General features: G+C 40.0%; 2 protein-coding genes across 3 annotated transcripts in view; one reads left to right on the top strand and one right to left on the bottom strand.

Moving 5' to 3' along the window:
- The window catches only part of gabbr2 (gamma-aminobutyric acid (GABA) B receptor, 2), a 180,199-nt gene extending 179,012 nt beyond the window's left edge, over nt 1-1,187 (top strand). The window contains exon 19 of one of the 2 annotated variants that reach the window (XM_088010203.1): nt 793-1,187. In XM_088010203.1, the coding sequence (XP_087866329.1) occupies nt 793-958 (166 nt within the window). In that variant the 3' untranslated portion in view covers nt 959-1,187. The remainder of the gene's footprint in view (nt 1-792) is intronic. The other variant, XM_088010204.1, reaches the window with a different exon arrangement.
- A 6,994-nt stretch (nt 1,188-8,181) lies between these two features.
- The window catches only part of elp2 (elongator acetyltransferase complex subunit 2), a 30,698-nt gene continuing 12,932 nt past the window's right edge, over nt 8,182-25,947 (bottom strand). The window contains exons 11-22 of the mRNA XM_014995176.2: nt 22,266-22,397; nt 21,063-21,212; nt 20,546-20,737; nt 19,685-19,754; nt 19,403-19,498; nt 18,355-18,412; nt 16,279-16,351; nt 15,111-15,303; nt 11,981-12,102; nt 11,690-11,832; nt 10,606-10,719; nt 8,182-9,369 (exon numbers count right to left, since the gene is read on the bottom strand). Coding sequence (XP_014850662.2) covers nt 9,174-9,369; nt 10,606-10,719; nt 11,690-11,832; nt 11,981-12,102; nt 15,111-15,303; nt 16,279-16,351; nt 18,355-18,412; nt 19,403-19,498; nt 19,685-19,754; nt 20,546-20,737; nt 21,063-21,212; nt 22,266-22,397 — 1,539 coding nt within the window. The 3' untranslated portion in view covers nt 8,182-9,173. The remainder of the gene's footprint in view (nt 9,370-10,605; nt 10,720-11,689; nt 11,833-11,980; nt 12,103-15,110; nt 15,304-16,278; nt 16,352-18,354; nt 18,413-19,402; nt 19,499-19,684; nt 19,755-20,545; nt 20,738-21,062; nt 21,213-22,265; nt 22,398-25,947) is intronic.

Below are 25,947 nucleotides of genomic sequence, written 5' to 3'. Positions count from 1 at the left end.
AATGTTTCTTACAGTGGCTTTCCAGACATTTAATCGTGTTTTTTTTTTTTTTTTTTTTTTTTTGCTTTTTGCTTTCATGACGCGATGCAGCTAATCGGTTGTGGTTTGGGCATAAACTCAAATTAAAAAGACAATTTAATAATCCTTGCTGAGTTTTTCAGTGTTTCATATGAGATGGAAGCAAATTCGGAGTGCAGTTACAAACAGCAAGAGATCTAGTTCTAATTTCAAAATGAGTTTGTTCCATAATTAATTGTCTTGGTTGACGTCATTACTAAGGGCGAGTGTAAAGTATTCTTATGAACACAGGTGCACCCACCTGTGTTGCTCTTTTAAAATCAGTGATGCAATATCGAATCTATGCTCAGCAATCGTGTGAGGGGGCCAAATATGTGAAAGCAGCCCATGAAGCTTGATAAACCAACACCTAAATGATCCAAACGGATGTCCAGATCAATTAGACTTTACAAGCCTGAGCACAAATCAAAGCAGCACCACTGACCAAGGCAACGGTACCTGCTCAACCGTCATTATACATTTGGCAGCAGTAGAAGTATTCATCACTTATTGCGCCATCTGCCCATTTTCAAAAGCTGGTCGCGAAATGTAAAAAAAATTTAAACATTTTTCATAGATAATACAAAATTGGAAGCTTTAAAAAAAAAATCTAGTAATTCAGATTAGTGGTACAGGCACAAAGTGCACATGTGAAATGATGTTTAACACGTATCCTGCATGTTACTAATCACTGCGCTATGTTTTCTGACACTATCCCTGTCGCCTTCTTTGCAGCATACAGCGTCGACTGTCGTTGCAGCTGCCTATCCTGCACCACGCATACTTACCTTCCATAGGAGGGGTTGACGCCAGCTGCACCAGCCCAAATGGAAGCCCGGGCTCCAGTCCGAGGCACAGACACATGCCCCCTTCCTACAGGGTAATGGTCTCTGGGCTGTGAGCCTCATCTACTCCCCCGCTTCGCTCTTTGTTGAGGAGACACAAACGGTTCTTTTTTTTCTACGACAAACAGACTGATATGGTCAGCGTACGTGCGTTATTCCGTCTTGGACTGAAAAAGAAGATGGGGTCGAACAAAGAGAGGGGGGAGGGATAAAGTTTTACTCGTCATACCTCTGCACTCGGGTCTCTTGAGGACTGACGCCGTCAGTCAAAAAAAAAAAAAACAACTGGGCGTGTGTGTGTGTGTGTGTGTGGGGGGGTGGGGGGTGGGGGGAGAACGGTTGATGCTTAAACTACTACTACTTCCTCCCTGCTTAGGTCTGCTCACACGTTTATGCACAGTCAGACACAGATATCTACAACAGAGATACACACCCATATCCAAGCACAGTGACACCCCAGCAGCAACGGTGGACCAGCCCTAATCTGACGTGTAGCCTTATCTGCTTCAAAAGGGATTGTTTCTGTTTCTTATCTGTTTTTATGTACTATATGTGCTTGCAGCTACATGTGAGCCACGCCGACTTTTAACATTTCACTGCTTCGGTGACCGGACGCGAGTTCGGGAGCAACGGGGGGGAATTTAGTCGAGGTCCTACTGAAAGAGAGCGTTAAAGGAAGCGTCCCCTGTCTGCTTCTCGACGTCGTGCAGAAATGTAAATATCATCGCTTTTGACACTGATGTACTGTAAGCTTTGTAAATGCTGTGAATGGACAAATTTGTAGGATTTAAAGTGTGGTGCTTGTAACAAAAGGCAGGGGTGTGACGGCTTACGAAATATAACATCCTACAAATCAGATGTATGACGGAGGCATAGACCTGTTAGCATAGCTGTTAATATATTAGCCTAACGAACAGCACAGATGCATCAAAATTTGCCCTGGTCCCATGCCTCTTAACTCGGAGTGAGATGCACGTTGCTCTTTTTTTTTTTTTTGTTCCACTTTGCTATTTTTTCTAGACTCGTTTATGTCAAAGACCTCCTGTCTGACTTTGTAAAGGCCTTCATACTTTACAATTTAATCAGTCCGTCTTCAGACAGCATGTTTTATAGAAACAATAATGCTATGCCTTTTTCACAGGTCTCTGAGAAAATAGAGCAAAAAGAGACCAAGGGAGTGTTTCACAGCTTTTTGTTTTCTTCTTTTGTTAACATGCCAAGAAATTCAAATACACAGATGTGAACGTAAAAATAAAAAAAAACCCAAGAGAGCATCCGGTGAATTCAGGTGCTGTTGGCGCTTAGTAATGGGTGGGGAGGGGGGGTGGTCACACTGAAGCTTGCAGACTGGTTTTTATAGACTGTCAAGTCGTCTATCTGAACTTGTTCTCATGTCTTACCAGCACAGTTTAGAGCGACGGAGTGCAGCAATAGCACAAAATCACAGGACTTTGAGATGAAACTTTGCGGTGAGGGAAAACGGGTGATGTTGGATGGAAAAAATGTAGGTCTACCAGTTCCGCGGCTTGATCGGACTAAACGGTTAACCTGAATTTCCACGCGCAGCGCAGCAATGACGGTCGACGTGTCGAAGTCTCGCGTGACAAGCCCCGAACCCGTCTGCGGCTCTGGTTTCAAAGACGGCGATGCCACCACTGCTGGTCACGGTGATTTAGCACAGACACAGGGCTCTTTCTCTCACAGATAACATAATGAAAGATCAAGCCACACTTAGCAACAGTGAACATACCTCGGTTGCTACGGAAATGTATATCAGTGCCGCTGAGCTTCACCCAAGACCGTCATCAAGAGTATCGCTTGTTCTTTGTTTTTGTTTTTTCTAATGCAGGAGAAAAAGCAAAAGGAGCGGGGGGAGGAAAAATACTTTTTTTTTTTTAAACTCAGAGCGGCAAGGTTCGTTCTCAGCATATTGTTTCACCATTGGTGTCTTGGTTTTTAATTTTTTTAAGGCGTTTCTTGAGCGCCGTGCCTGTTGTCTTATATTGTAGCCTGCGAGACCCACACTACATACGAAAGGGTCGAAACTGCGCTTACCCAGCAAAGTACATCGGCCACACCATCTGTAAATCGAACAGTGTGTCACAGACTGACCTAAAGTCCATGCGTCCGTGACCGGGGACAGCTTTGGGAGCACGCGACGAAAGCTCCGCTCCAGCCGGAGGATATTTCTCCACAGTCGAACACGAACACTTCTCAGAAAAAGTTGGGAGGATTCAGAGCTGAAGTCGGGGGGGGTGGGAACGGACGGATCTGCCGTCAGACATATCGGGGGGGGGGTTTGCGCTCCTCCCATTTCCAGGCCCCTGCTATGATGCACAGGAGCAGGAGGGGAGGGGGGGGAAAAAAGACAACAACCCAAGCACAGACCTCAAAAAGGAGTCATGACTTCTCCTGCACCTTTTGCCAACCAGAGAATCACAAATCACAGAACATGTGAGTGGGAGACGTTACCGGAGGGTTGGATCTTCCTTCAGGAGAAGCAAAAACAAAAACCAACCGCACATTTTATATATTACATTATACGTGATTGTGTACAACTTTGCTGATACCCTGATGATGGTGTCCATGTATGGAGTATTTGGTATTTGGCTTTCTCAAGACGGCATGAAATAAAATGTATAATTCACAGAGTTACCTCTGTTTTTTTTTTTTTTTTTTTGTTTGTTTTGTTTTGTTTTTTTGTTGCAACTGTTGTGACGAAGCTACGCTGTTGTTCCATCATCATATCACCTGTAATTTGATTTTTATCATGAAAGGGTCCACACCCCTGTTCAAAAAGTCACATATTTCTGATCTAAAACAGACCAAAAGGTCTTTACCACCTTTAACCTGACATATAACTTGTACCAATCTGTTAGGGGTGGAACGAGCGCAGTAATGTGTTTAGATTCAATTTCAGCATGCAGACCTCTGAAGGAGTTTATTTAAAAAAAAAAAAAATGCTGCATTTAGGTGTAACCACATTTACTCTCTCTACCTTGTGGGTAGAATAAAAAAAAAAAAATCTTCTATATTGAAGTCGCTCTATTGTCGATATAAATGCATGATTGGACTCAGTGTGATGTGGGGAAATCACAGCCTTTCTCTATCTTCGGCTTTCCAGAAGACATTTGAAATGCTTTGGTCAGAATGGGACTGGAGTTTTTGTAAAACAGCGCAGCTTAATAGTCTGAAGAGAAGAAACCCCCAGAGCATCATGCAGCCACCACTATGTTTCAGTGTGGATGTTGTTTTGGTGACACGTCGTACTGTTTTTGTGCCAAATCATCTTTTAGTTCTTGTTTAGTTTTATCTCATAAAAAAAAATAATAAATTCACCCACCAAGTTTTGTAATATTTAATCCAGACCTGGATGTTTTTTTTTTTTTAGGAGATTTACTTCTGACTAGTAATCTTACTTATCCAGACATTTTGGGGGAATACAGGAGATTGTCGCATGTATAACTCAACCAGTACTTCTCTACTGGAGTCACATATGGGTCCATCTTTTATATATATTTTTACCATTTGCCCATAAATGTTATTATATAAGTTAATATTGTACAGAATTTATGCCAAATTAAAGGTGGAATTTTTTTTTTTTTTTTTTTGAAGAGTATCATAAAATAATCTTTTATGTCCCTAAAATCAGATTTTTCAACAGGGGTGTTCGCACTTTTTAAATCCACTGTAGTTCCTTACAAGCGTTCGTTTGTTTTTATTTATTGTTTTATTACCTCTTGATCAGTTCACACATGTCAAAGCCAAGATGCTCAGTGGACGAACTAAATATCATCTCATCTAACATGCTACTGATTTAGCACCTGTTCACTGAGGGCAATAAAAAACGAAGGTAGCAGCTTTCGAACAAACCTACTATAATCTACCCGTGACGATTACGAAATCATTTTTATCTGATCAGTCCAAAAAATATCAAATGCAGATCATCAGGTGGTGTTTTTTTTATTTTTTTATTTTTTATTTTTTTTTATTCTAATACGATTTATTTCAGTTGTTCTCATAAATGAATAAATTTTACAAATGCAATTGCGGTGGGTCAAGGGCTCATAAATAACCTGTAATAAATGGCATCATGCTGATGGTTTGTATTTGCCACAGGTCTTTCTACCTTCTCAGTTCGAAGATCAAAGTGACGCATCTGAGGACATCTTTGTATGTTTCATCGTCGGCTTCTCTGGAGAAAAACGACACAAATCAAGATATGTTACACTAACAAACAAAAACAAAAAAACATATATATTACATGGAGACACACTAAAAGGTCCATGCTGTTACTGTTTTGTCAGTTTTGATATGTGGTACCACATGGCATTCTGTTCAATTAAAAACTTTACAATGGTGAACAAAAACCTATGTTAAATGCAACATGTTTAAGAGGGGCAATAACTTGTTTTCTTATTACAGAAAGAATAGAGAACTATATATATATATAAATATATGTATATCTAAAGATCTTTACGTACATTCTCATTTTTACATAGGGAACATTTCACAAATCTGAAGTCTTCTTTTTATTTACAGTATCTGTAACTATGTTATGTACAGATGAGGTCTAGATATGAAAATCTTGTATAAAATGAGTATCACACTTGGAACACCTGAACGTTTCCTTTTTGAGCCATCGGTTGTTATTTAGGGGGATGAGGAGGGCAGGGTGTTGGGGATATTTGGAAAAGCATTTTTCTTTTTGTTGTCTGAATGTTATGGACGGCCTTTACTTTTCACATCATCGTTAAATAAAGTGTGACTGAAAATAACGCGGCGTTTCGTTTGATCTTCCTGTGCCGTGTCGAGAAATCTACGACGTTTTTAGGCTGTGCATTATTACAAGAGCGCGTGACTATCAACATGCAAACGTAAAGATGGCAACAGTCACACGAATGGCGTAAACTTGCCTGTTGAAATATATTTTTATTACAAGAAATTAGATGCATGAAGTGGTATGGCCTAGTTCTGGTGAGATATGAAAATGGCGGCATGGCAAATTCATCCCTCAAGATAACTATATATGTATGTATATGTTTCATTGGTGATATGAAGATGCACTGCTCAGCAAAAACACAACAATGAGCTTCTTTACCTGCATGCATGTAGAATAAACCACAACACATATTTTCTGTGCCGATTGCTACAATCAAAATGTTCAAATTTGACATATTTTCAATTTCTTTTGCAGAAATTAAAAACTGGATTTGAAATAAATATTTCCGGAAAGCAAATACAAATTTTTAATGGGGTGTAAACCCCACCCCCTCCCCCCCGCAGGACTTCATATTATCCGTTAAGTGAACACAAGATGGTTGTTCCCTCAGATTTATGACTGCTAAATATTAAAATATGATAAATATTAAAAGGCAGTAAATAAAAACGCAGGTAATTGAGGTGATGTAATGAGACGCCCGTTCAGCATTAAAAGCTCTTAATCTGCACAACAAACAAAAGGCGCAGCGAGAGGGACGCCTGCTGACGTCAGAAAGGAAGACAGGGGAGAGGGAATAATACATGGGGAATGAAAGTCTTGAACATTAAGCTTGATGAATTATTGAAGTACGCGAGGGGAGCCGGTCGGTGCACAGGATGGACGGCAGCAACTTTGTCTACGTTTTGATTCCACTACAGTTAGTCAGCGCTGCTGGCAGAATGAAGAGAAGGTATCGATGAATGATCGACCTGGTGATTTTAAAAACAGCCATAAAATAGATCAGAAGGTGGAGTTTTAATTGTTGCATTAAATGATGAAGTAAAGATGTGCATGCTGAAAGCATTTCAAGCTTGTAGCATGACAAAAATGTGGAAAAAGCTCAAGAGGTACTCATAGTTTTGCAAGGCTGTGCAACTTTGTGCTTGCATCTCCCCTCTCTGCTACTAAACGCAGACGGGCTGTTTTCTTCCAAAGCATAGCTAAGCTAAACGGGAGCACAGACTGCACACACACACGCGCGCAGATTAGACTTAACAATAAAAGGCAAACTGCTTCCTCTTTAAAACATCTTCCTGCCATGCTGGCTTTGTTTGTCTAACAAAAGCATGAAATGTCATTTCAATAGCGTAAAAAACGGTGCTCTTACTTCCCATTATAAACTCAGACTATAACCTGAGAGCGCTATGGCTGACTCAGAGGTATAATAACATAATCATCAAATATTTTCTCATTTACTTCTTTTCTAAAGCAGGACTCGAGAGGTCTGAGCAACCTTTGTCAGTGGCTTTATTTGCTGTGCCAGTGGTCCCCGTTTTTATGATCAATCTCTAACATTTAAGTGACATCCTCTGCACCAAGTCATGGCAAACTATTTTCACCCAAAAGGCGGTCAAGGGCTTGTTCGACAAGCCTGCAAAAAAAAAAAAAAAAAAAAGTGCATAATGTCTATTAGTTTGCAAGTCAGAGTAACTCATTATTTGTCAGCATAAAAAATAATGATAAAAAGCAAGAAGACTGTTTTATTTTAAAATAAAATATTGGTAACGCTTTCATAATAGTATGACATGAATGTTGGGGATTCCTCATGATGTATGGCAACTTTTTTTTCCTCAGAGTTTTAAAAACTCAGAACTACTCCCAGAGCAGTAGTGCTCTGTTTTTGTGATAAATGAATCTGTCATTCGTTTATGAATGGACAGACATAAGGCTGCAGCCACCTCTCCCCCCAGATAAATTCATGGCTGGCACATAAGGGAGGGACTGCTCTCGGGTTTGAATCCCAGTCTGCGGTCTTTCTGTATGTTCTCCCTGTGTGTATCTGGGTTCTCTCCAGGTACTCTGGCTTCCATCCACGGCCCCAAAAACGTGGCATGTTACATCCTTTGGTGAGAGCGTTACCATGTTACCCTTTTATGGGCTGTTCAGGGTGTACCCCTCCTCTGGTCCAATGGCTGCTGGAGACAGGTGACCCTTCACACAAAGCAACGGTGTGTGCCGTGTGTCGTCACCATTGATAATGGTGACGACACACCTGGCTGGTTTTAGAGTAAATTTCCTGACATGGATTGTCCTTGAAAAGCATATTTTCACCAAACTCGAAGAGCAAACTGGACAAGTTCCATGTGACTAAACAGAATCTTTGGCAATACATATTTAATAAAAATCAATTTGTTAAATTACAGCTGATGATGTCTTATGACACTGGCACTACCGTTTCTGTCCTTTCAGTTTCAATCAAATTGACTAATACTTTTAAATACTGTTATTCTCTTCCTGCATTGAGGCTCCAGTTCTATGTTGGGTACGTAATGTCGTCACTAGTTGCAGTCGCTAAAATTATTATTTTTTTTATGTTGTGCTGCATGACAGCAGAAGCCCTCTGTTTGGTTCCACTTCATATTTCACATGGAATCCAGATTGAACTTAGTCAATTTGTTCCAATAAAATCCAATCACACAGCGTCACCCTGGTCTTGATATCAACTCATCTGTTTATACCAACCTACCTGCAGGGTTGAGGGGACACCCGCTAGTGCATCACAGGATTCAAGCAAAGTCAATTTCAATTGATCCCAATTATTGTGCAGTGCAATTGAAAAATCAGTTGACCACATTGCCAATTAATATTAGGTTATCTAAGGTAGGAAGGAGATTATATCAAGTCGGTGACTATGGAAATCTCTCCTCCTAAAAGTCTGGCAGAACGTTTGCAACTTTAGGCTATTTACTTGCCTGCCTTTTGCTTTTTTTTTTTTTACATAATTCTTGACTTCAGACTTACAAAGGAGAACTACAGGTCTGAACACAATTCAGAAGGAAAATGTTAAAAAAAAAAATTAATTCAATAATCACAAAACTTATCCAATAAACATTTCTTATTTCTCTTAATTTAGTGAAAACCTAATTATGACAATACAAAAAAAGATATTCACAAGCAACAACAAAAGTTCTTTTTTTTTTTTTTTTTACAAAGTTGTCGTCTTAAAGAATTCAGTCCAACACAAATATTTCCATAGGCAAGCAACTAGATAGAGAGCAAAGGTTTCTCCTCTGTAAAGTATCCAAACCAAATGCCTCTGGTGTTTTTACCCTCCCACTTCCACCCATCAAACCCGTTTGGCTCTGTGCAGACAGACTTCGGGGCTTTTGTGCAGCAGGTTCTGTCCTTTGACTGACCTGTGGCCTAACTCGCTGTCACAGGGACTGAATGGTTTGGGAGAGAGCAGCTGTGGTCTCTGTGGCCCACACAGGCCTCTGGCCCTCAGTCCAAGCCTCTCTCTCTCTCTCTCTCTTCTTGCAACAGACATAATAGTGTCAGTGGTGGCGGTGCTAAAGAGCCTGTTTGTTGACGTTGAAGATTTTGACAGAGTGGTCGGCGCCGGCACTGGCAAGCTGGACCCAGGAGCTCTTCTCTTCGAGTTTTCTCTCCGTGTCACTCGGCCCATCCATCTCGCCGTTCTCCAGACCGGCCCGACCGGCGCGCGGCCTCCAGCGTAGCCGCTTCACCGCCAGCGTGTGGCTTTGTCTTTGAAAAGGACGTTTGATGAAGGGAAACAACAGACAAAAACGTAGACAAATATCCAGCGCGCGTCCTGTACAGACGGCTCCCATCTGTCATCATCAGCAGGAGGGGAGGGGGGGGATAAAATAAAAAATAAAAAGTTCACCTGAATGTTTCTCCTGGGACGTAAAAACCTGATATCGTTTCATACAGAAAATTGCCAAACTGAGAAAAATACGGGGCAGTTGTAAAACAGCAGGGGAGGTTAGCCGAGGAGACCGGGTCGTCTAATATAAACTCACAAGAAAAATACTGTCTGGATAAAAACAGAGGGCAACTAGGCAGCAACACCAAAGCACAATGAAGTACTGGTTTGTACCTGCTGCCTTGTTTCTTTTTTTTTTTTTTTTTTTTTTTACTCTAGCAAAATAAGAACACAAGGTTTCCAAATTCAGCAGTGAAATTAACTCAATTTATAACACACCACTGCTGTAGATTAGGAAATAAAATCCTGAACGTGGAAATTCAACAATTTCCTCTGAGATTTAATCCAACAGGCAAAAATACTAATAATCTACTTTGAAAAGCTCAATATCTAACCCATTAGCAATTTAAACATGGATTGCTGTGAAGAACAGCTGAATAAATCAAGCAGGAAGTGCTTTATTTTGAAGAACTGCCAGTGTCAGTGTCTAAACTTTGCAGTCATTAACTACAGAGTTGGCTGTGGAGACCTTCTCTACTCAGAGTCGGAAGATTTGCAAGATTATTAGGACGTCGTGATTGAAATCTTCTTTAAAACATTTGTTTTACGTGTGTCTCAGTATTAAACATAAAGTATGTAATAAAAAAAAGGGTGAAACGCAGTGAAGTTCTTACTTTGAATAACTAGAAATTACTGTTTGTAAATGGGACGCAAGAGGAACATTTATTTTGTTCAGAAACAACGAGAAGGGCTTGAGGCATATCACCCAGCATTAACAGATTGTCATAAGCAATTAATCAGTGAACAAACTGTAATTGTACAAAGCTAAAAAAAAAAAAAAAACTCACCTCATGATCCGGATCATCTGTCGAGAGTTGTGGTCTGTGACTTACATACAGACTTAATTTCACTCCTGACCAAAGCAGATAAAGACAGAGACCCAGAGTCTAAGTCGAGTCCTGAGTCTATAAAGCAGAAGAAGCGTATCGGAGCTCGGAGTCGATCCGAAGCCCCTCTGCTTCCATTTAGGACCTGCACACCTGTTGGAAGGATACAAGGTGTCCGTCCCACCACCGCTAATCCAGTCACTTCCTGAAGCCCCCTCTTGACCGGGTCTCCACCTGTAGAGCAGGATCTGTCCGCACTCCAGACCAACTGCGAGTAAGTAGCTGTGAAATGCAGAAGAGAACAAATTGAATGTCTATCAACTGTAGAGCAGAATCCTCTTATTACCTTTTTAACCTCAAACTTACATTTCTTTTTTTTTTCTTTTTTTTTTTTGATAATGCCATTTTGCAGAATCACCAGGTGGTTGTTTTTAGAAAAGATGAATTAGGAGTAAACATCTTTAACCCTTTCATGCGTGAATTATGATCCTTTGTGTCAGGATTCTTTTTTCCCCATTTTTTTTTAAGGCATAAAAAAGGTAGGAAAAAAAATTAGGTGATCAATTGTAATTCCTTAAATATTATTTCAAAAATGTACAGGAAGAACACATCAGTTTGTTCACATGTGAGAGGGAATGAAATAATCAGATGACATGGAAGGTTTTGGTTCTTTTTGCAAAGTTTCTCCACGGATGAATAAATTAGGTTTCACCAGGAAAAAAAGAGAACAGCTGATGGATTCAAAGCAGAAAATAACTGAATAAATAGTAGCCTGGCAATAAAGTAGTAGCTTTGTTTAAATTTTCATTTTGTGTTAAAATACAGCAACTTGCAAACGTATCCTCAGCCCCTGAAGTTGTCAACAGTTTTGTCTTGTTGCAACAGGAAGTTTAAGGTAAACCGCAAGCTAAAGCTTCTTATGGCTTTCGATCAAAAAAGGCCAGGTTTGCAATTTACAAATCATTTTCAAATCTGTGCATGGATTTTATTTATTGGTATCAGAGATAAGGGATTCAATAAAAATAAAATGAACTTCAACCCTTTTAGGTTTTTATTTGCAAAAAAAAAAAATTGAATGTATTGTTTTCTTTCCAAATCCCAATAACTGTGTGTTTCTCTCCAATTAAACTACAATAAGATACACTCAAGTTTGTAGCAATAATGTGACAAAATGTTTAATAAAAAAAAAAAAACATGTAGGGGTGTGAAAATATTTACAAGAAACTGTAAATAGCACTGAATCAGCATGTACCTGCGGTCAGAGCAGAGGGACGGACAAAAGGCTACGGCCGTAGCAGAATCCCCGACGTCTAAGATGGAGGAACACGGCTTGATCTCCGGAGGAAACGCCGGCTCCTCAGAGCCCTCCGGCACGCACGGCCCCCACACGATCACCTAAACAACACGTTAACACACGGAAACCCTGCCTGAGCGTCGAGGAGTGCTCCCCTCTCGCTCGCAGCCATCTGGTTTCCTTACTTCATTACCTTCAAAGCAAATTACATTCAGAGGTTTTGGAACTGGATCAAGACTTGATGTTTACCTTCTTGTCCCGACTGGATGTCACAAAGTATTTGCTGTCGGGGCTCCAGTCGCACGACCAGATGATCCTGCTGTGCGTGGCTGTGTCCTTGGCTGTGTGCGCGCACAACGAGAACGGGGGCTCTGCGTGGGGGGGGGGGACAAACAGGAAGGCTGACGACAAGGGAACATTTTATTCATCTACAAGACAAAAAAGGCGCCATAGGCCAAATAACGCGTTTCATTTATCTCCCTTTCAGCAGAGAGGATGAGTTGATGGCCAAACTCTGTTATGATTATTACAACATCACATCAGCATGTCTGCATCCCTGCTCGGCGGCCACCAAAGCCTCTCCTGGGTGACAAATAAACAACCCCCACAAGACGGAGGACCTCATTCCAGCCCCTCCTTTTCAGTCAGTTTTGGTTTATGAGCCGTTGCTGTTTATTTCCTAGGCCTAAACCATTTTAGAGCCTAGATTGGTTTTCCCCAGAGAGCTTGTTTGTATGCTGCCGGCAGCTGCCTGTCTGTCTGTGAGTCTGCGGTCGTCACGCTCTGCACCGGCGCCCTTGTGCGCGCGCGCACGCAAAACTAATCGGGCAGGTACACGCAGCTGTAAAATCTCGGAGTTAACACAAAAGACCGAGCTGAGCATTTGTGGTGCTTTTAAAAACACTCTCCTCCAGCAAAACAAGCGCACATTCACGGGTTTGCTGTTAGGGGGCAAATGTGTGCAGCCGCTTTGTCCATTAGCGGGGCTCTGAAGGACAGGACGGCTCTTTATTCAACAAGACTTACTTACTCGCAAAGAGGGAGAAGAAAAAGAAGGGCACCAGGAGTCCAGAGTGAAGCGATACGGAGCCGAACGTATTTACACCAAAAACACAGAAAAGGGCACAAATAAGTTGAATAATATGATACGGGGTGGTGCTCAAACCCACGCGGGAAAAGAAAGGCGTCAGACGAAACGTGCAGACAGGAGGCGCGCGAAGAGAAGGAAGTCAGTTTGTTTGATGTGCGGTGACTTCGTTTAACCTTCCCCCGTCTAGCCGGCGAGGCTGTGTTTGCATTCTCCACAATCACCTTGAGTGATTCAGCAGTCAAGCAGAGCAGACGGGAGTCCCGACCTTCCCCTCGCTCGCCCTCCTCTGTTTAAACCACACGCACGCGCCGCTGCACAGGGCGAAACGGAAAGCGCGGGTCTGGTTATCCCCTCTGTCAACGCACATTAAGGCCAAGGCAGGGCAGCCAGCAGAAACGCTGAGACCCAGCAAAGGCGGTAGGTAATCCTCTGGGCTTAAATGTCCTGCTTCGCTCACCGTCAATGCAGGATTGAGTTATTTGTCTGAATTAGGGAGCAGAGATTTTCCTCTTACGAGTTAACTCGTCAATGACGCATTTCGGTTTACGACTGGGACCCTAAAACGCCGAGAAGGCCAACAGAAATCCAGGTTCGGTAGAGCTTGCTTTCCCCGTTTATTTCAGACTGTAAGCATATTGTTCTTCTTTCTGTTAATAACAGAGACTGCTTAAAGAAAACAAGCACCGATAACACAGGGATACATGTAAGGTAAAGCTGCAAGGCAGGTTATAACTACAGGAAACGCATAGGTGGGGGTTCGAAGTTCAGGTACGTCCATCCAACAGCGTGGTGATGGCTACGTTATTTCTCAAGCTGGCAATGATTCTCATCACTCAGAAGAGAACTTTTCTTCAAGAAATGGGCAAACTGTGGCAATTCCGATAGGCTTGAATCCCAACCTACATCTAGTTTTTCCGGGTCTTCGTGACGCCGTTTGTCGTCTGACAATCCTGACGGAGAAGCGTCTGTTAATAAATTACACCCAGGTGGGCGATTTCTAAATAGATCACTTCTAAAGGCTAAACTGTCTGCACTGAATTTAATTAAGGTTGTATCAGAGTTTGGAGTTGTGCCACGGCAAGAACTAAGGAATTCCAATGGGTATGAATAACTCTTGAAGTACGTTTGGCTATATACGGTGTGGGAATAGTTGGGAGAAAAATGTGTCCAATCATAAAAGTAATCTTTAAAAAATAGTCATTCCTGCATTAGCTCCTTTTTGGCCGAGTTTCAATCAACACATCGTTTGCTCGGCTCTTCACAGGATTAAATTAGTGGAGTCCATCCAAAATAACTTGACTATAGAATTTAATTTGGCACAAATCTAATCATTGGGTTTACCTTATTTTAATTAATTTGAGTTGAAATGGCTCGTGTCTGCCAAAGGGACTCCGATGTTGTCTTATGTTGAAATTCCATCAAACGGATTTTTTATTAATTTAACTTTACTTACATAGTGGCGTGAAGAACTATTATCTCAACCTGAGTTGCACTGCATTTAATAGCTACAATTATCGCCTAATGGTTAATGGTAACAGTTTAACTTCACATCTGCCCAAATTTCTGAAATGAAAAAAGAAAACCTCAGTGTTTTTGGTTGTTTTTTTTGGGTTTTTTTGGAGGTTTATTAACAACTTTTGACAGTATTGTGAAAAAGTATTTTCTGCTTTTAGGACTCTTCCCTGAAAGACTCCTCAGTTATCGTCGTGCTTTCCTCCAAAGTTGAAATTTTTTTTAGAAAAAGGCCATGCTAGTTCGGATCACTCATTTTTGAATTTGAAAACAGCTTCCAAGGGCCAAGTTTTTTTATTTTTTGTTTTGTTTTTTTGTTTTCATAGTCAAATTTGAAGAATGGTCTCAAATATTTAACTATGAAAAGATGTCAACATCAGAAGAAATGAATTAAACAGTTTAAAAAAAAAAAAATTATGAACATATTCATCTTGATGCCATTGTGTGACAAAACACTTGAAATATGGATGGCAGAAATAATACAAGATGTTCTTTACTTTACACGTCACACCAACCTGGCACTAGAAAACAACTAAAAGCATCACTATGGTTTGGATCTGAGCAACTAAAAATCACACAACTGTGTTTCAGAACAGATGGTCACAATCTTCCTTCCTGTTCCATTGCTATGTAGGTAATTAGCGGGACATTTGTGTTGCTGTGAAATTTTTATCCCCCTTTAGGGAAGTTGATCTTTGACCATGTGAATTAAAAAAAAAACATTTTCAACACTTCGTTTAACCGTGAGACAGTTAGCCACATTTTTCCTTTTTTCACCTGGATTTTCTGGTGTTGGCAGCTTCCGTCTCCATAACGACCAGGTGCGATCTCTGGAAACAGCCAACAGGAACTTTGCGTCAGGCGAAAAGGCCAACTGGGTGACTGTGAGGGTGTGATACGGCAACGTCTGCAGCTGCCGCCACGTGGCTGTGCTCCACAGCAGCACAGCTGCATGTTCAGCCTTAGATGCCTAAGTAAGAGAAGAGGATGTCATTTTGTATTCAGCACAGCAGTACGCATAATTCACAATATAGTCAGATGTAGTAATGTCTGTTTTGGAGAGGTTTTCCAAATCCAGGACGCTAAAAAAAAAACAAAAAAAAAACAGACAAAAGTTGAGAACTTAGAAGTATATAACAGAGAAACTATCTTTAATCTGCAGAAAGTCTTGCTCTTTCTTGCAGCAATAATAAGCCAAACCAAACTGAAAATTATTTTAATCACTCAAAAACAGAATTCAACCTAAAAAGTGGAAGCTGCTAATGTTTAGACATGGTGTTCATTGATCTGATTTCTCTTAGCATTTTCCTGCTTTTTAGAAAGTTTTCGAAAATTGATGTGAAAAGTATTTGAAATTTTACATGTTCAATTTAACATCATTGGTACTGTTCTCTTGCTTTAAAAAAAAAAACAACACACATCTCTTTTCTAAACTGTGTAGAATTATCCAGAAAAAAAAGAAAGAAAAGAGCTGTAATTTTCATCACTACATACGGTACGTTTCTCTTGTGGGTTGTACAATTCTCTCTCCTACTTTTCCGCTAAGTACTTTCTTTAATACTGTTTTTAATTACAATTTTGCTCTCTACATGACCTGCCAAGTAATGACGGATTTTAACGTATGTTTTAATATTTATAATTAGTAGTAATTTAAAACAAACTAACATATAGAGTTTCAGAGATTAAAAAAAAAAATGACTGAGCATAGAAACAACATAAATCAGAAAATGTCTTAAACTGAATAAGAGCGATTTATGCCAGTGGAAAGTCAGAAAACGTTATTATTGATTGCTGCCACCTTTGTGGGACTGTGCTTGATAGGTTTCACACCCTGAAGTGAAACATGTGTGCCATAAAAGAACATTTCCTCTCTGACTTATTGCTGTAACGCACAGGAGGTTTGTGTAATCCAAACTACGAGCCAGTCTGTTTCTGCAACACTGACCTTGCATGCTGATGCAACCAACGTCTTGGCGCTGTCAGAGGCGAGGCAGAACATCTCAAATCCATGACCGTACCTGAAGATAAAGAAGGGCAATCATTCTCAGATTAATCTTTAACAGCCCTGAAAGATACGGGAGGACAGGCAGATGATAAGACAAAGGGCAAAAAAAGAGAGAGAGAGAGAGAGAAAGCGATCATCCGACTTGTTCTAAACATCAGCTTTAAAACTCTGAGCACCATCATTTGAAAACTGGTAAATAATTATGGTGTGAAATTAATAATAATAATAAAAAATTTAAAAAAAAAAAGACAAATGGAGTAGCCAGTCACTCCAAGCCTAATCGTTTTAGCTCACCATCACCCCAGTCATTTCAAAATGTCAACAAACTAAAATCACAGTCTGCAGTTCGGTAGGAGGAAGAAAAAAAAAATCCCATCTTTCTCTACCAGGAAGCTTTTAAAAATGACACTAATTTGGCCAGGATGGTGAGAGCATTATTTATGCCACAAAAATAATGTGACCACTTACTCATTTTAATGTTTCTATTATGCACTAAATGATTCAAGAGGTGCAGCCAAATGGAGGCAGATAAAAAAAAAAAAACTGCTTTCCAACACAGATGATGTCCACACCTCGAATAAAAGGCCGTGCCATACGTCATGTTTATGGAAGATTGACTAGTAAATGGATTTAGCATTGGCAACAAATGGAGACAATATATCCATCCTAGAGAGGAGGCTCGTGGGACGGCTCAAAGTTGGATTCTGATTGGCCGACAAGAAAAGAGGGCGAACAGTATCGAGGAGCCTCTAGAAATCACTCACTCAGTTACAATAAATGCTTTTGGCAAAACAAAGAGAAAAGTCCCTCAGCTTGCTTAGGAGTAACATTAGGCCGCACTCTGCTCCCATGTCTGATTTTGAATTTTTCTTTTTTGAAAAACACTAATGCATATTTTCTTAATTGTTTCTGCATACAACAACATGAACATCCTCAAGACAAACCATCACATACAGATTCAATCTCAAGACGTTTTTCAAATTTTCCAGGGCAGCTTTGGACTAACTCCACACAGATGATGTACAAAACAAAACAGCAAATTCCCACTGCATGCGTCAGTGGAGATGGATGACACCGTCATGACTCTGATCCGTATTAAAAATCAGCCATACCACAGTCATAACAATAAGCTCTGACTGGCAATGTTTTCAAACACAAAAATCATATAGTATAGTTGGGATTAGGAGTTTTGCTGTTTGACCCTTTTTTTTCTTTTTTTTTTTGAGAATGTAAAGAAATTATATTTATATGTTTCAAAATACAATTTGTTAGCATATTTCTTGAAAGATCAGCCACATAGTTGCAGTACTGTAAGCAGTCGCAATGGTAAAATGGTTCAACTGATAACAGGAGGCAAAATACAGCTACTGGATGGCAGAGCAGTCAGCCGAGGCTTCAAGACCAGACGCAGAAACCTCTGAACTGCTAAGACTAACTACATGGATCCTGAGGAGCTTGAAGATCTGTAATAATCGACAGCACACTTGCATCCTTCACAGAGAGCTGGTAATAGTTAAAAAGCTAGCCGTGAGAAAAACAAAACTAGCTGAAATGGTATAATACAGCAAACCTAACAGAATCTACGACACCTTAAGAGTCGGATGGTTCCACTGCATGTGGATAATAGGAAGTGTTAGTTTTCCTCTAAGCACAATGTATTGCATGCAAGTCAATTTTGTTCTTATCTGACCCAAGCAATTTCTTCCTTTGAAAATTGAAAACCGTTGATATTTTTCCTTCAAATTCATATTTATGTACTAGTCGGTATTTGTCTATTACAGGCAATTCTAATACTAAAATTGAAAACATGAAAATCATCAAAAGAGTACTATTACTTCTGCAAGGTCTTGCAACTCTAGAATTATGGATTCTAATTTGAAATGACAGCAGCATCACTTTAAATTAAAGTGAAGGTCGGTGTAAGCAACGGACAAATCACTTGTGAGAAACGACATTAAAAATTGAAATCGTTTAACAGCAGGTACTAAACGGAAAAGAAATAAAGTTGATACTTACAGTTTCTGGACTTCGGGCCACAGTGTATTCTGGAGGAGATGATCCTCTGGGGGCGGCTCTGTTAAGTCCACACAACCACAGACGCATACAAAAATGAGAACATAGTTTAAAATCCTTAAAAATGTCGCTTGCGAGGCTCTAAAAACTGGGTTGTTCTGATTTTTCAATGTGGAGTTTAAAAAAATGTTTGGATTATACTCAAATGAATACATTTCCATTGCTTAAATCCCTGTACTGTTAAAGACTGATAGATAGGCCCCGAATGCAACAGGAGGATCATTTAAAAGGGAAAAAAAACGGCACGAGCGCCATAAGGAGATTGAATTAAAAGCTACATGCTGCAGTGAGAGCAGGACAAAAGTTTCTTCGCGTTCACAGTTTTCATTTGGTTTGAAATGTCTTCAGTCCTTAAGTTTTCCAGGGGATGGACTCGAGGCAAGACTCAAATTTTGCCCCCAGTAACAGATCCTGTACAATGACGTCTTGCCGTGGAGTTTAATGGAATAGAAAAGTACGCTCCTTGTCCTATTAGTTATTGGTCATCAGCTCGTCATATAGACCTAATTATTCACTCTTCCTGCCCGCAGAAGCCAATCTAACAAGAGAAAATACATTGTTAACAGCAGTTGGCACACTTTGTAGATCCCCCACCGCCCCGGGGTTATCGATACTTAAGCTTTGCAGTCCCATAAGCTTGCTTTCTAATTAGCATTGCAGATTAAGCAGCGGCTTCACTCATGCTGATGACAGCCCTCAACACCCTCCAGTCCAGGGGGAATAAAATGCTTCGCTGTTTGGCTCTTGTACATTTTGGATTTTGGCCTCTCGAGGCAATCTTATCGTGTTTCCCTACCAAAAGATTTCAGTTCCTAAGAAGATATTTTTACTTAGAGGTGCACGACCAGTTTTAACATGTTTTTTTTCTCCCTCCAAATTCTTCATTTTAGCTGCCATCACTGCCTCTTGTCATACAAAAAGATAAGACCCCCACCCCTTTTAAATCTGGAGGGTTTATCACATTTGAAGATAAATATGAGCTTTACAGTACCAGTCAGGCTGAGCGGGTGGAAATACGACTCCTGGTATTGGTCAGATATACTGCTGAACCGTTCCTCTTCTTCGGCGGTCTTCGGGACAAGGTCGCCTGTAAATTCACATCAATGGAATGAAAACAGCGAGCAAACCTTTCTAAACCAGATTGGGCACAGCTGTTTCCAACTACGCAGTTAAAGTGAAATTGATTTTTGAATGAAAAGCGATTATAAGATAAAACGGAGCCCCCAGAAGGAGCAGTGAAACACTTAACTGCTGTGCTGGGAAAGTATTTTACCTTGAAATACGGCCTTGTTGGAAAGACCCAAGGCAGGTGTGCTGGCTCCTTCTGGAAGGCTGGCTGAGCCCTGGGAAAACGCAGACAGATGGAGGAGGAGACACATTTACAGAACAACTAGGTCTCCGTCTCTCGGGCCCCATCAGAAGCATTTATACCTCTAACTTTTTCACATTTATACACGCTACGAGTATCGTTAACTTCAATGAATTTTGTGTGGCTCTTTTGTGATAAACAAAAACAAAGCAGTGCCAAATTATGAAGTGGAAGGGTTTTTACAAAGTATTTACAAACAAAAATCTGAAAGGTGAGGTGTTTTATTCGTTTTCAGCTTGTCAACAAAACACCCCGAAATAAAAAATACGAGGCAACGATTTCAGTTGGAAGGCAATACATCCAACATGTGTAACCAATTCTCACTACCTAGTCTAGCCAGAGCTACAATGACAAGGCTGGATCAAAGCATGTTCATGTGGTCAAAAGTCCAATTGAGAATCTGGGCCAATACTTTTTAAATTGATGTTCACAGATGTTCTCCATTAACCCGACTCAGTCTGAGTTATTTTGCAATAAAGAATGTAAATGGCTTTCAATATCTGGGTCTGTTGGTGAACTCAAATAGACTTGCAGATGTAGGAGCAGAAGAAAGCCTTTCAACAAAATACTAAGCAAAGGGCTGAATACGTAAGCATGAAACCATGTTCCCCCTCCCTGCCACTTCACAACTATGTACTACTTTATGCTAACCTATGACGTAAAATCCCAGTGAAACACACTGAAGTTTGTGGCTGCAGCTCAAAAACATGCGGGAATGTTCAAGAGATGTCACGGCATTGCAACCACAGAACGGAGGACGCTTACGCTGGACTGCAGCAGCTTTTCTTTCGAAATCCCAGAGATGCTAGCAAAGTTCTCCACAAAATTTCGAGGCGCTTGAAATACTCTGAGGACTTTCTCGTCAGCTCCGGACACGAACTGAAACCGCCCAACCATGGCCAGACACTGCATGTCGTAACCGTGGATCTGAGGCCGAGAGATTTCATGCCAGGATGCCTGCAGGGTTGAAATCCACAAAAACAAAAAAAACATAAATGAGAATAAAGAAATAATAAAAATCTAGATATGATTATGTGGCTAAAGTGGGAAAAGGAGAATTGTTTTTTTATTGTATAGAGCTGCACAGACATAAATATTATATGTTTAGGAGAAGTACCTCGCTACAGTCTTTATTACCTTTGTCCTCGCATTAAGTAGCACTTAATAAAATTTTTTTTTTACTTTTTTCAGTCAAAAGTGCTCTATCAAATGAAACGTTCTACATTTAGATCACAGTTCTTTTCTGTTTCATCATTTATAATCGTTCTGCGTCCGCCTTTACCCGTTTGCTGTCCTGCTTCCTCCATGGAGTGAACAGCCTGGTGGTCTGGTCTGAGCCCACGCTGAGGACGAACTCCCCCTCGGGATCCCAGCTCAGGTCTTGGACTGCATTAAAGTGACCTGATATCACAACCCCCGGTCTCCACCCTCCCTGCATGGAGAGCATCACGAATTATAGGTTTTATTTACTCTTTAAATTGACATAATAATATTGAATATTGACCTTGTATTTCAGTGAGGTACAAATTTGTGCAATTTTAAGGAAATGATATCTCGGCTCATTCTCCAGTACTGTGGCTCATGTCATGTGACCTCAAACTAAATCGGCCCGTAAAATATTTTTGTGGTGATGTAAACAATTTTTTCCATAAGAAATTAAAGATGCAATAAAAACCGCAAATGGGCAGCACTTACAAACATTACAGCCGTGACAATAATTCATCTTCCCGTCATCCGATGCAGATGCTCTTTCTGCACTGATGAAGTTTCACTCACCTCGACATTCTAAATGCACCAACAAGTTGATAGTATGGCCTTTTATTATTATTATTTCAGCTTTGACCGCTTGGGGGATTTAACATACTGTTTATAGAGTATTAGTCTTTCCTTTCAGCCTGGTCAGCGATAAAGAATTATGGGAAATTCAAAAAGTGCCATTATGATAAAACTAACTTCATCCATCCAGGAGTAATAGAAGTTAAACTATCATGTCAAAGTGTACAAAATCTGGCTGTTCATAAGTGAAACTCAAAGACATGATTGGACTTGATGTTCCTCAATATTAGGTAAGTAATAATATTACTTACCTATATTAAGTAAGTAATATAGGTAAGTATATTACCTATATTACTTATAGGTAATATACTTATAAGTATATTACCTATATACTTATATAGGTATAAGTATAAGTATATATAGGTATATATACTATACATCAGATTTCGCCACCTGATGTATGTGGTGGCGAAATCAAGATGTCGCCACCACATACATCAGGTAAATATACAAACACCAGGGCAAATAGGATTACAATGATCCTCGCAAATTGACAAACTGTGCAACTCTACATCTAAACTTCTCATAAATGAAGGTAGTTTTGTTTGTTTTTTTGCTTTCCAAGATCGTATTTTACAAAAACAGTGATAGAGTAAATTTAAAAGATTTAATTTTAAAGGACATGTATTGAAACAGCTGTGATCGTCACCTCTTTATCCTGATCCTTGCACCAAAGGTGTAGAGCTCCGTGGAAAGCATGAGCCAGAATCATCGAGCCGTCTGGACTCATCTGGCAGCCGTAGAAGCCCAGAGTGTTTCCACCTACCTCCCCGACGCGCACCTGGTTTTGAAGAGAAAATAAAAAGTGCATCGAACCGCTGAGTCATCTGCTTTTTTCCAACACATTTACAAAACAAAGCATTAGGTAGTGGAGAACATTTAGTTACTGGGTCACTCATCAAGTGAATGTGCCTTGCAAAAAATGTTATAAATAAAATCATGTACGTGTCAAAGTGGAAAAAAGGTGACCCACTTAATTATATCAGCGTTTTCTAAACAGTTATTGATGAAGGATTTAACAACTGCTCTTTAGTCCTATGTACACCGTTTTCCCCCAACCTTCTGAACAATGACAATTAAAGGAAACAAAAGATATGAAGTAAAGCCTCTCAAATGCAGTTTCAGTCTCTCTTAAAGTCTCATTAACTAACAGACTTCATGATGGTGGACAGAAAGCGAGGAGGGGAATTAAAAAGAGGGCAAATGAGATTAAGCTGACAACTCAGATGAGAAATTATACAAAATGGGACTCATTAGACTTGAATAAACCCCACGTTTTCCTGCAAACAAAAATAGATTTGTCTGGTAAATAATGAAAGCAATTTCGCCACAGCATATTACACGAAACGACTAATCATGAAAAATGTCACAGCTTGAGAACCCTGACGGTTTTGCACAAACTGGATTTGGATGAGAGTCTCTGGCCGCAGTGTCGTCCTCAGTTGCACAATGCAAACTCTCCATCTGGGCTGAATTTCCACTGGAAAAACTAGTTCACTTTAAAAACACAAGTATTCAGTGAGGTTGCAGTGAGAACAATGGCAGAACATAAAAAAAAAAAAAAAAAAAACTCGACTATTTTAGGATCTTCACCACCTCCCCAATTATAGGCACGGTGCTTTTGTTCATACAGACGGCTATGTAACCGGCTTTGTGGATTCAAGTGACGACCAGGGGCAGAGAGCACTGTTTGATTTAAGTAAAAACAGCAGCTACACTGACAAATTAATATTTTCCAAGCCTGACATCATCAGAGGTCATTAGCTGAGGTTATTCTAAACGTCCTGTAGCTCCTTTAAAAAGAAAATAAGGCAAATTAGGAACGATATAAGCAAGATGCTAAGGAAGATGAAAAAAAAAAGTTATTTTAAGGCTATTTGTTAAGAGAACTGCAGCAAAGAGTTTCATCTTGGTGTCAACAAGGCTGAATCCCATTTGCTAGGCTTAGCCTCCGAACCCTCAGCACTTCATTCAGGTGGTGACTGAAACTGAGAAATTACTTTCCAACCTTGTTCACGTCTGGCACCGAGATCCTGGCAGCGTGAATGACCCGATTGTGTCTGGATATGGCCAAATACAGATGTGAAAGTGAGCAAGTGAGGAGGGATTTCCTTTGACCGCTTTCAGAGGTAGGCAGTAAAGTGCATCTTCACTAGTTTGACAGTGTTAATGCAATCTATCCACATTGACAGACCACTCCCTGGCCTAATGCGATCCCTTCAAGAAGCAGAGTTAGCCGGATGGCTCTCAGTTAAATGACCTTCCCCTCCAAAGAAAACAAGCAGCGTTACAAAACCTGACACTGCTGTCGCAGGAAGAAAGCAGAGCAGCTCGATTTTTTACACACATCATCTGTCTAATATTATGCTGACATGACATAGTAACAATTTAAACAAATTACGTTAAAAAAAAGAAGAAAAAAACATTTTAATAAAAGTTAAACAATAAAAAGACAAAAGCAGCAGTTTTGCTTTTTATGGATTAAAAAAAGATAAATACTAGGCTAGTTTTAACATTTTCTGGATTCGTTGAGAGAAACTGGGAAATTAAATCACACTACAAATACTGAAAATCATAATATTGCATCACTGCTGTTGTGATACAATATTTCCAATAAAAAAGATTTGCTCTTATTGTTTTTTTTACTCCCATTAACAATGATCTCAAATATAATTTATTGAAACACTTTAAACTCGGCGTCGCAGTTGTTGAGGCAATGAGGAAAAACTAGAACTGAAATTCTATTTATTTATCTATTCGTATTTACAGTACGGTACGATCTGTTTGTCTTTCAAAAGGTAGCTGAAACCTTCTTAAAATGTCTTGCATTTTAAAATGTGTGTTCAAATCAATAAAAATTGTTTTACCTCACAAAAATATCCAAAGTGTTTTGTTTTTTTTCAGATGCAAGAATGTGACTCGCTGTGTTTCTAGGCTAAAGAAACACATAGCAGCATAATAAGGTCAATTCCTCAATTTTATTTTCTAATTAAAGTAATCAAATTAGATTCCTCACCACAAGAAAGAACTAATACAAAATCATAAAATTAATGTTGAATTTACCAAACTGGAATATGAACTCCATTATTTTCTCTCTTTTTTTTTTTCAATGTTGTTATATGCAATACAATTTTGATTCAATTTGGGAATATGAAATTAGATTAAATAAACACAAAACACTGAAATTTATTGAAATATTTACAATAAAATAAAGTTTTGTTGAGGCCACAAGGACCTGATTTCCCCTCTACTCACTTCAAAAGAGGATACGTCTCATGGAAGACACTTAGTTGCCATGGTGAAGGGCTAGGTCTGTGACACCGCTAAGCTTAATACACCAAACCATTAGAAATAAAACCAATAAAACCCTTTTCTGACCCTTAAACACTGACAGGTGCATCGAAGCCAAAGGAAAGACTGATGAGAACTGGATCATTTGCAGCATTCTGAACCCAAATCAAAATGCTCAATATCTACTCAATCTTTAATTAACTCGTGCCTCACAACATGACCGTTTTCCTGAAGGAAATACATGACTGACCCCAAGCAGAAACACACAAATTAGATGGAGAGAGGTGAGCCTCGTCCATCGTGCGGGCTTCTCCATGGTCATCAGTGACCTTCTAAATAATGTCTGCAAGAATGCAGAACAAATGGCAGCGACAAAGGCATGTCTTTAGGTTGAATGGCCTGATCCTCTGCTGAGGGAGACGAAAGACTACAGAGGGGGAGGAGAAGTAGCCTGGGAGGGACATAAATGGTGAGATTGAGGGGAAGAGATGCAACATTAAACAGATTGATTTTAAAATTCGGCAAACAACAGTAGGCTATAAATCATGAAAAAGAAAACACACACACACACACACACACACACACACACATATGGAGGCAAACTGCTGTCATCTGTCGTGTTTATGAAGAGGAACAATATGGATACATGGCCTACGCTTGGACAGTGGCGTTGCTGAAGAGGAGCGCAACAAGGACGGCAGGGATAGGACTGTGTACATGGCTCCTGGAGAGAGATCTGAGATGAACATGAAGCAGGCTTAACCAAGCAGAAAAAGCCCCACAAAGTGTCCTCGAATCTACCCTTCAGGTTATTGCATAGCCAAGCACAAAGAGTGACTTCTTTCTTGGACAAATTCAAAAGCACCCGCTTTAGGCCACATTCTCTAGTTCCAGCAACGACAAAAAAAAAAAAAAGAGGGCAAAGACAATACCCACAAATATAATTTTGGGTCAGTGCCTCCCCCCCTCCCCCCCAAAAAAGATGCATTGCTGACATACAAGACTTATGAGTGACTACTGAAGTAAAAGGTTATGTTTTG

This window comes from Poecilia mexicana, unplaced genomic scaffold (assembly GCF_051168715.1).
Source record: "Poecilia mexicana isolate PSO_F unplaced genomic scaffold, ASM5116871v1 scaffold_11, whole genome shotgun sequence".
NCBI lineage: Eukaryota > Metazoa > Chordata > Actinopteri > Cyprinodontiformes > Poeciliidae > Poecilia > Poecilia mexicana.
Note: the sequence above shows the minus strand (reverse complement) of the source record. Positions and strands in the feature narration are given on the sequence as shown.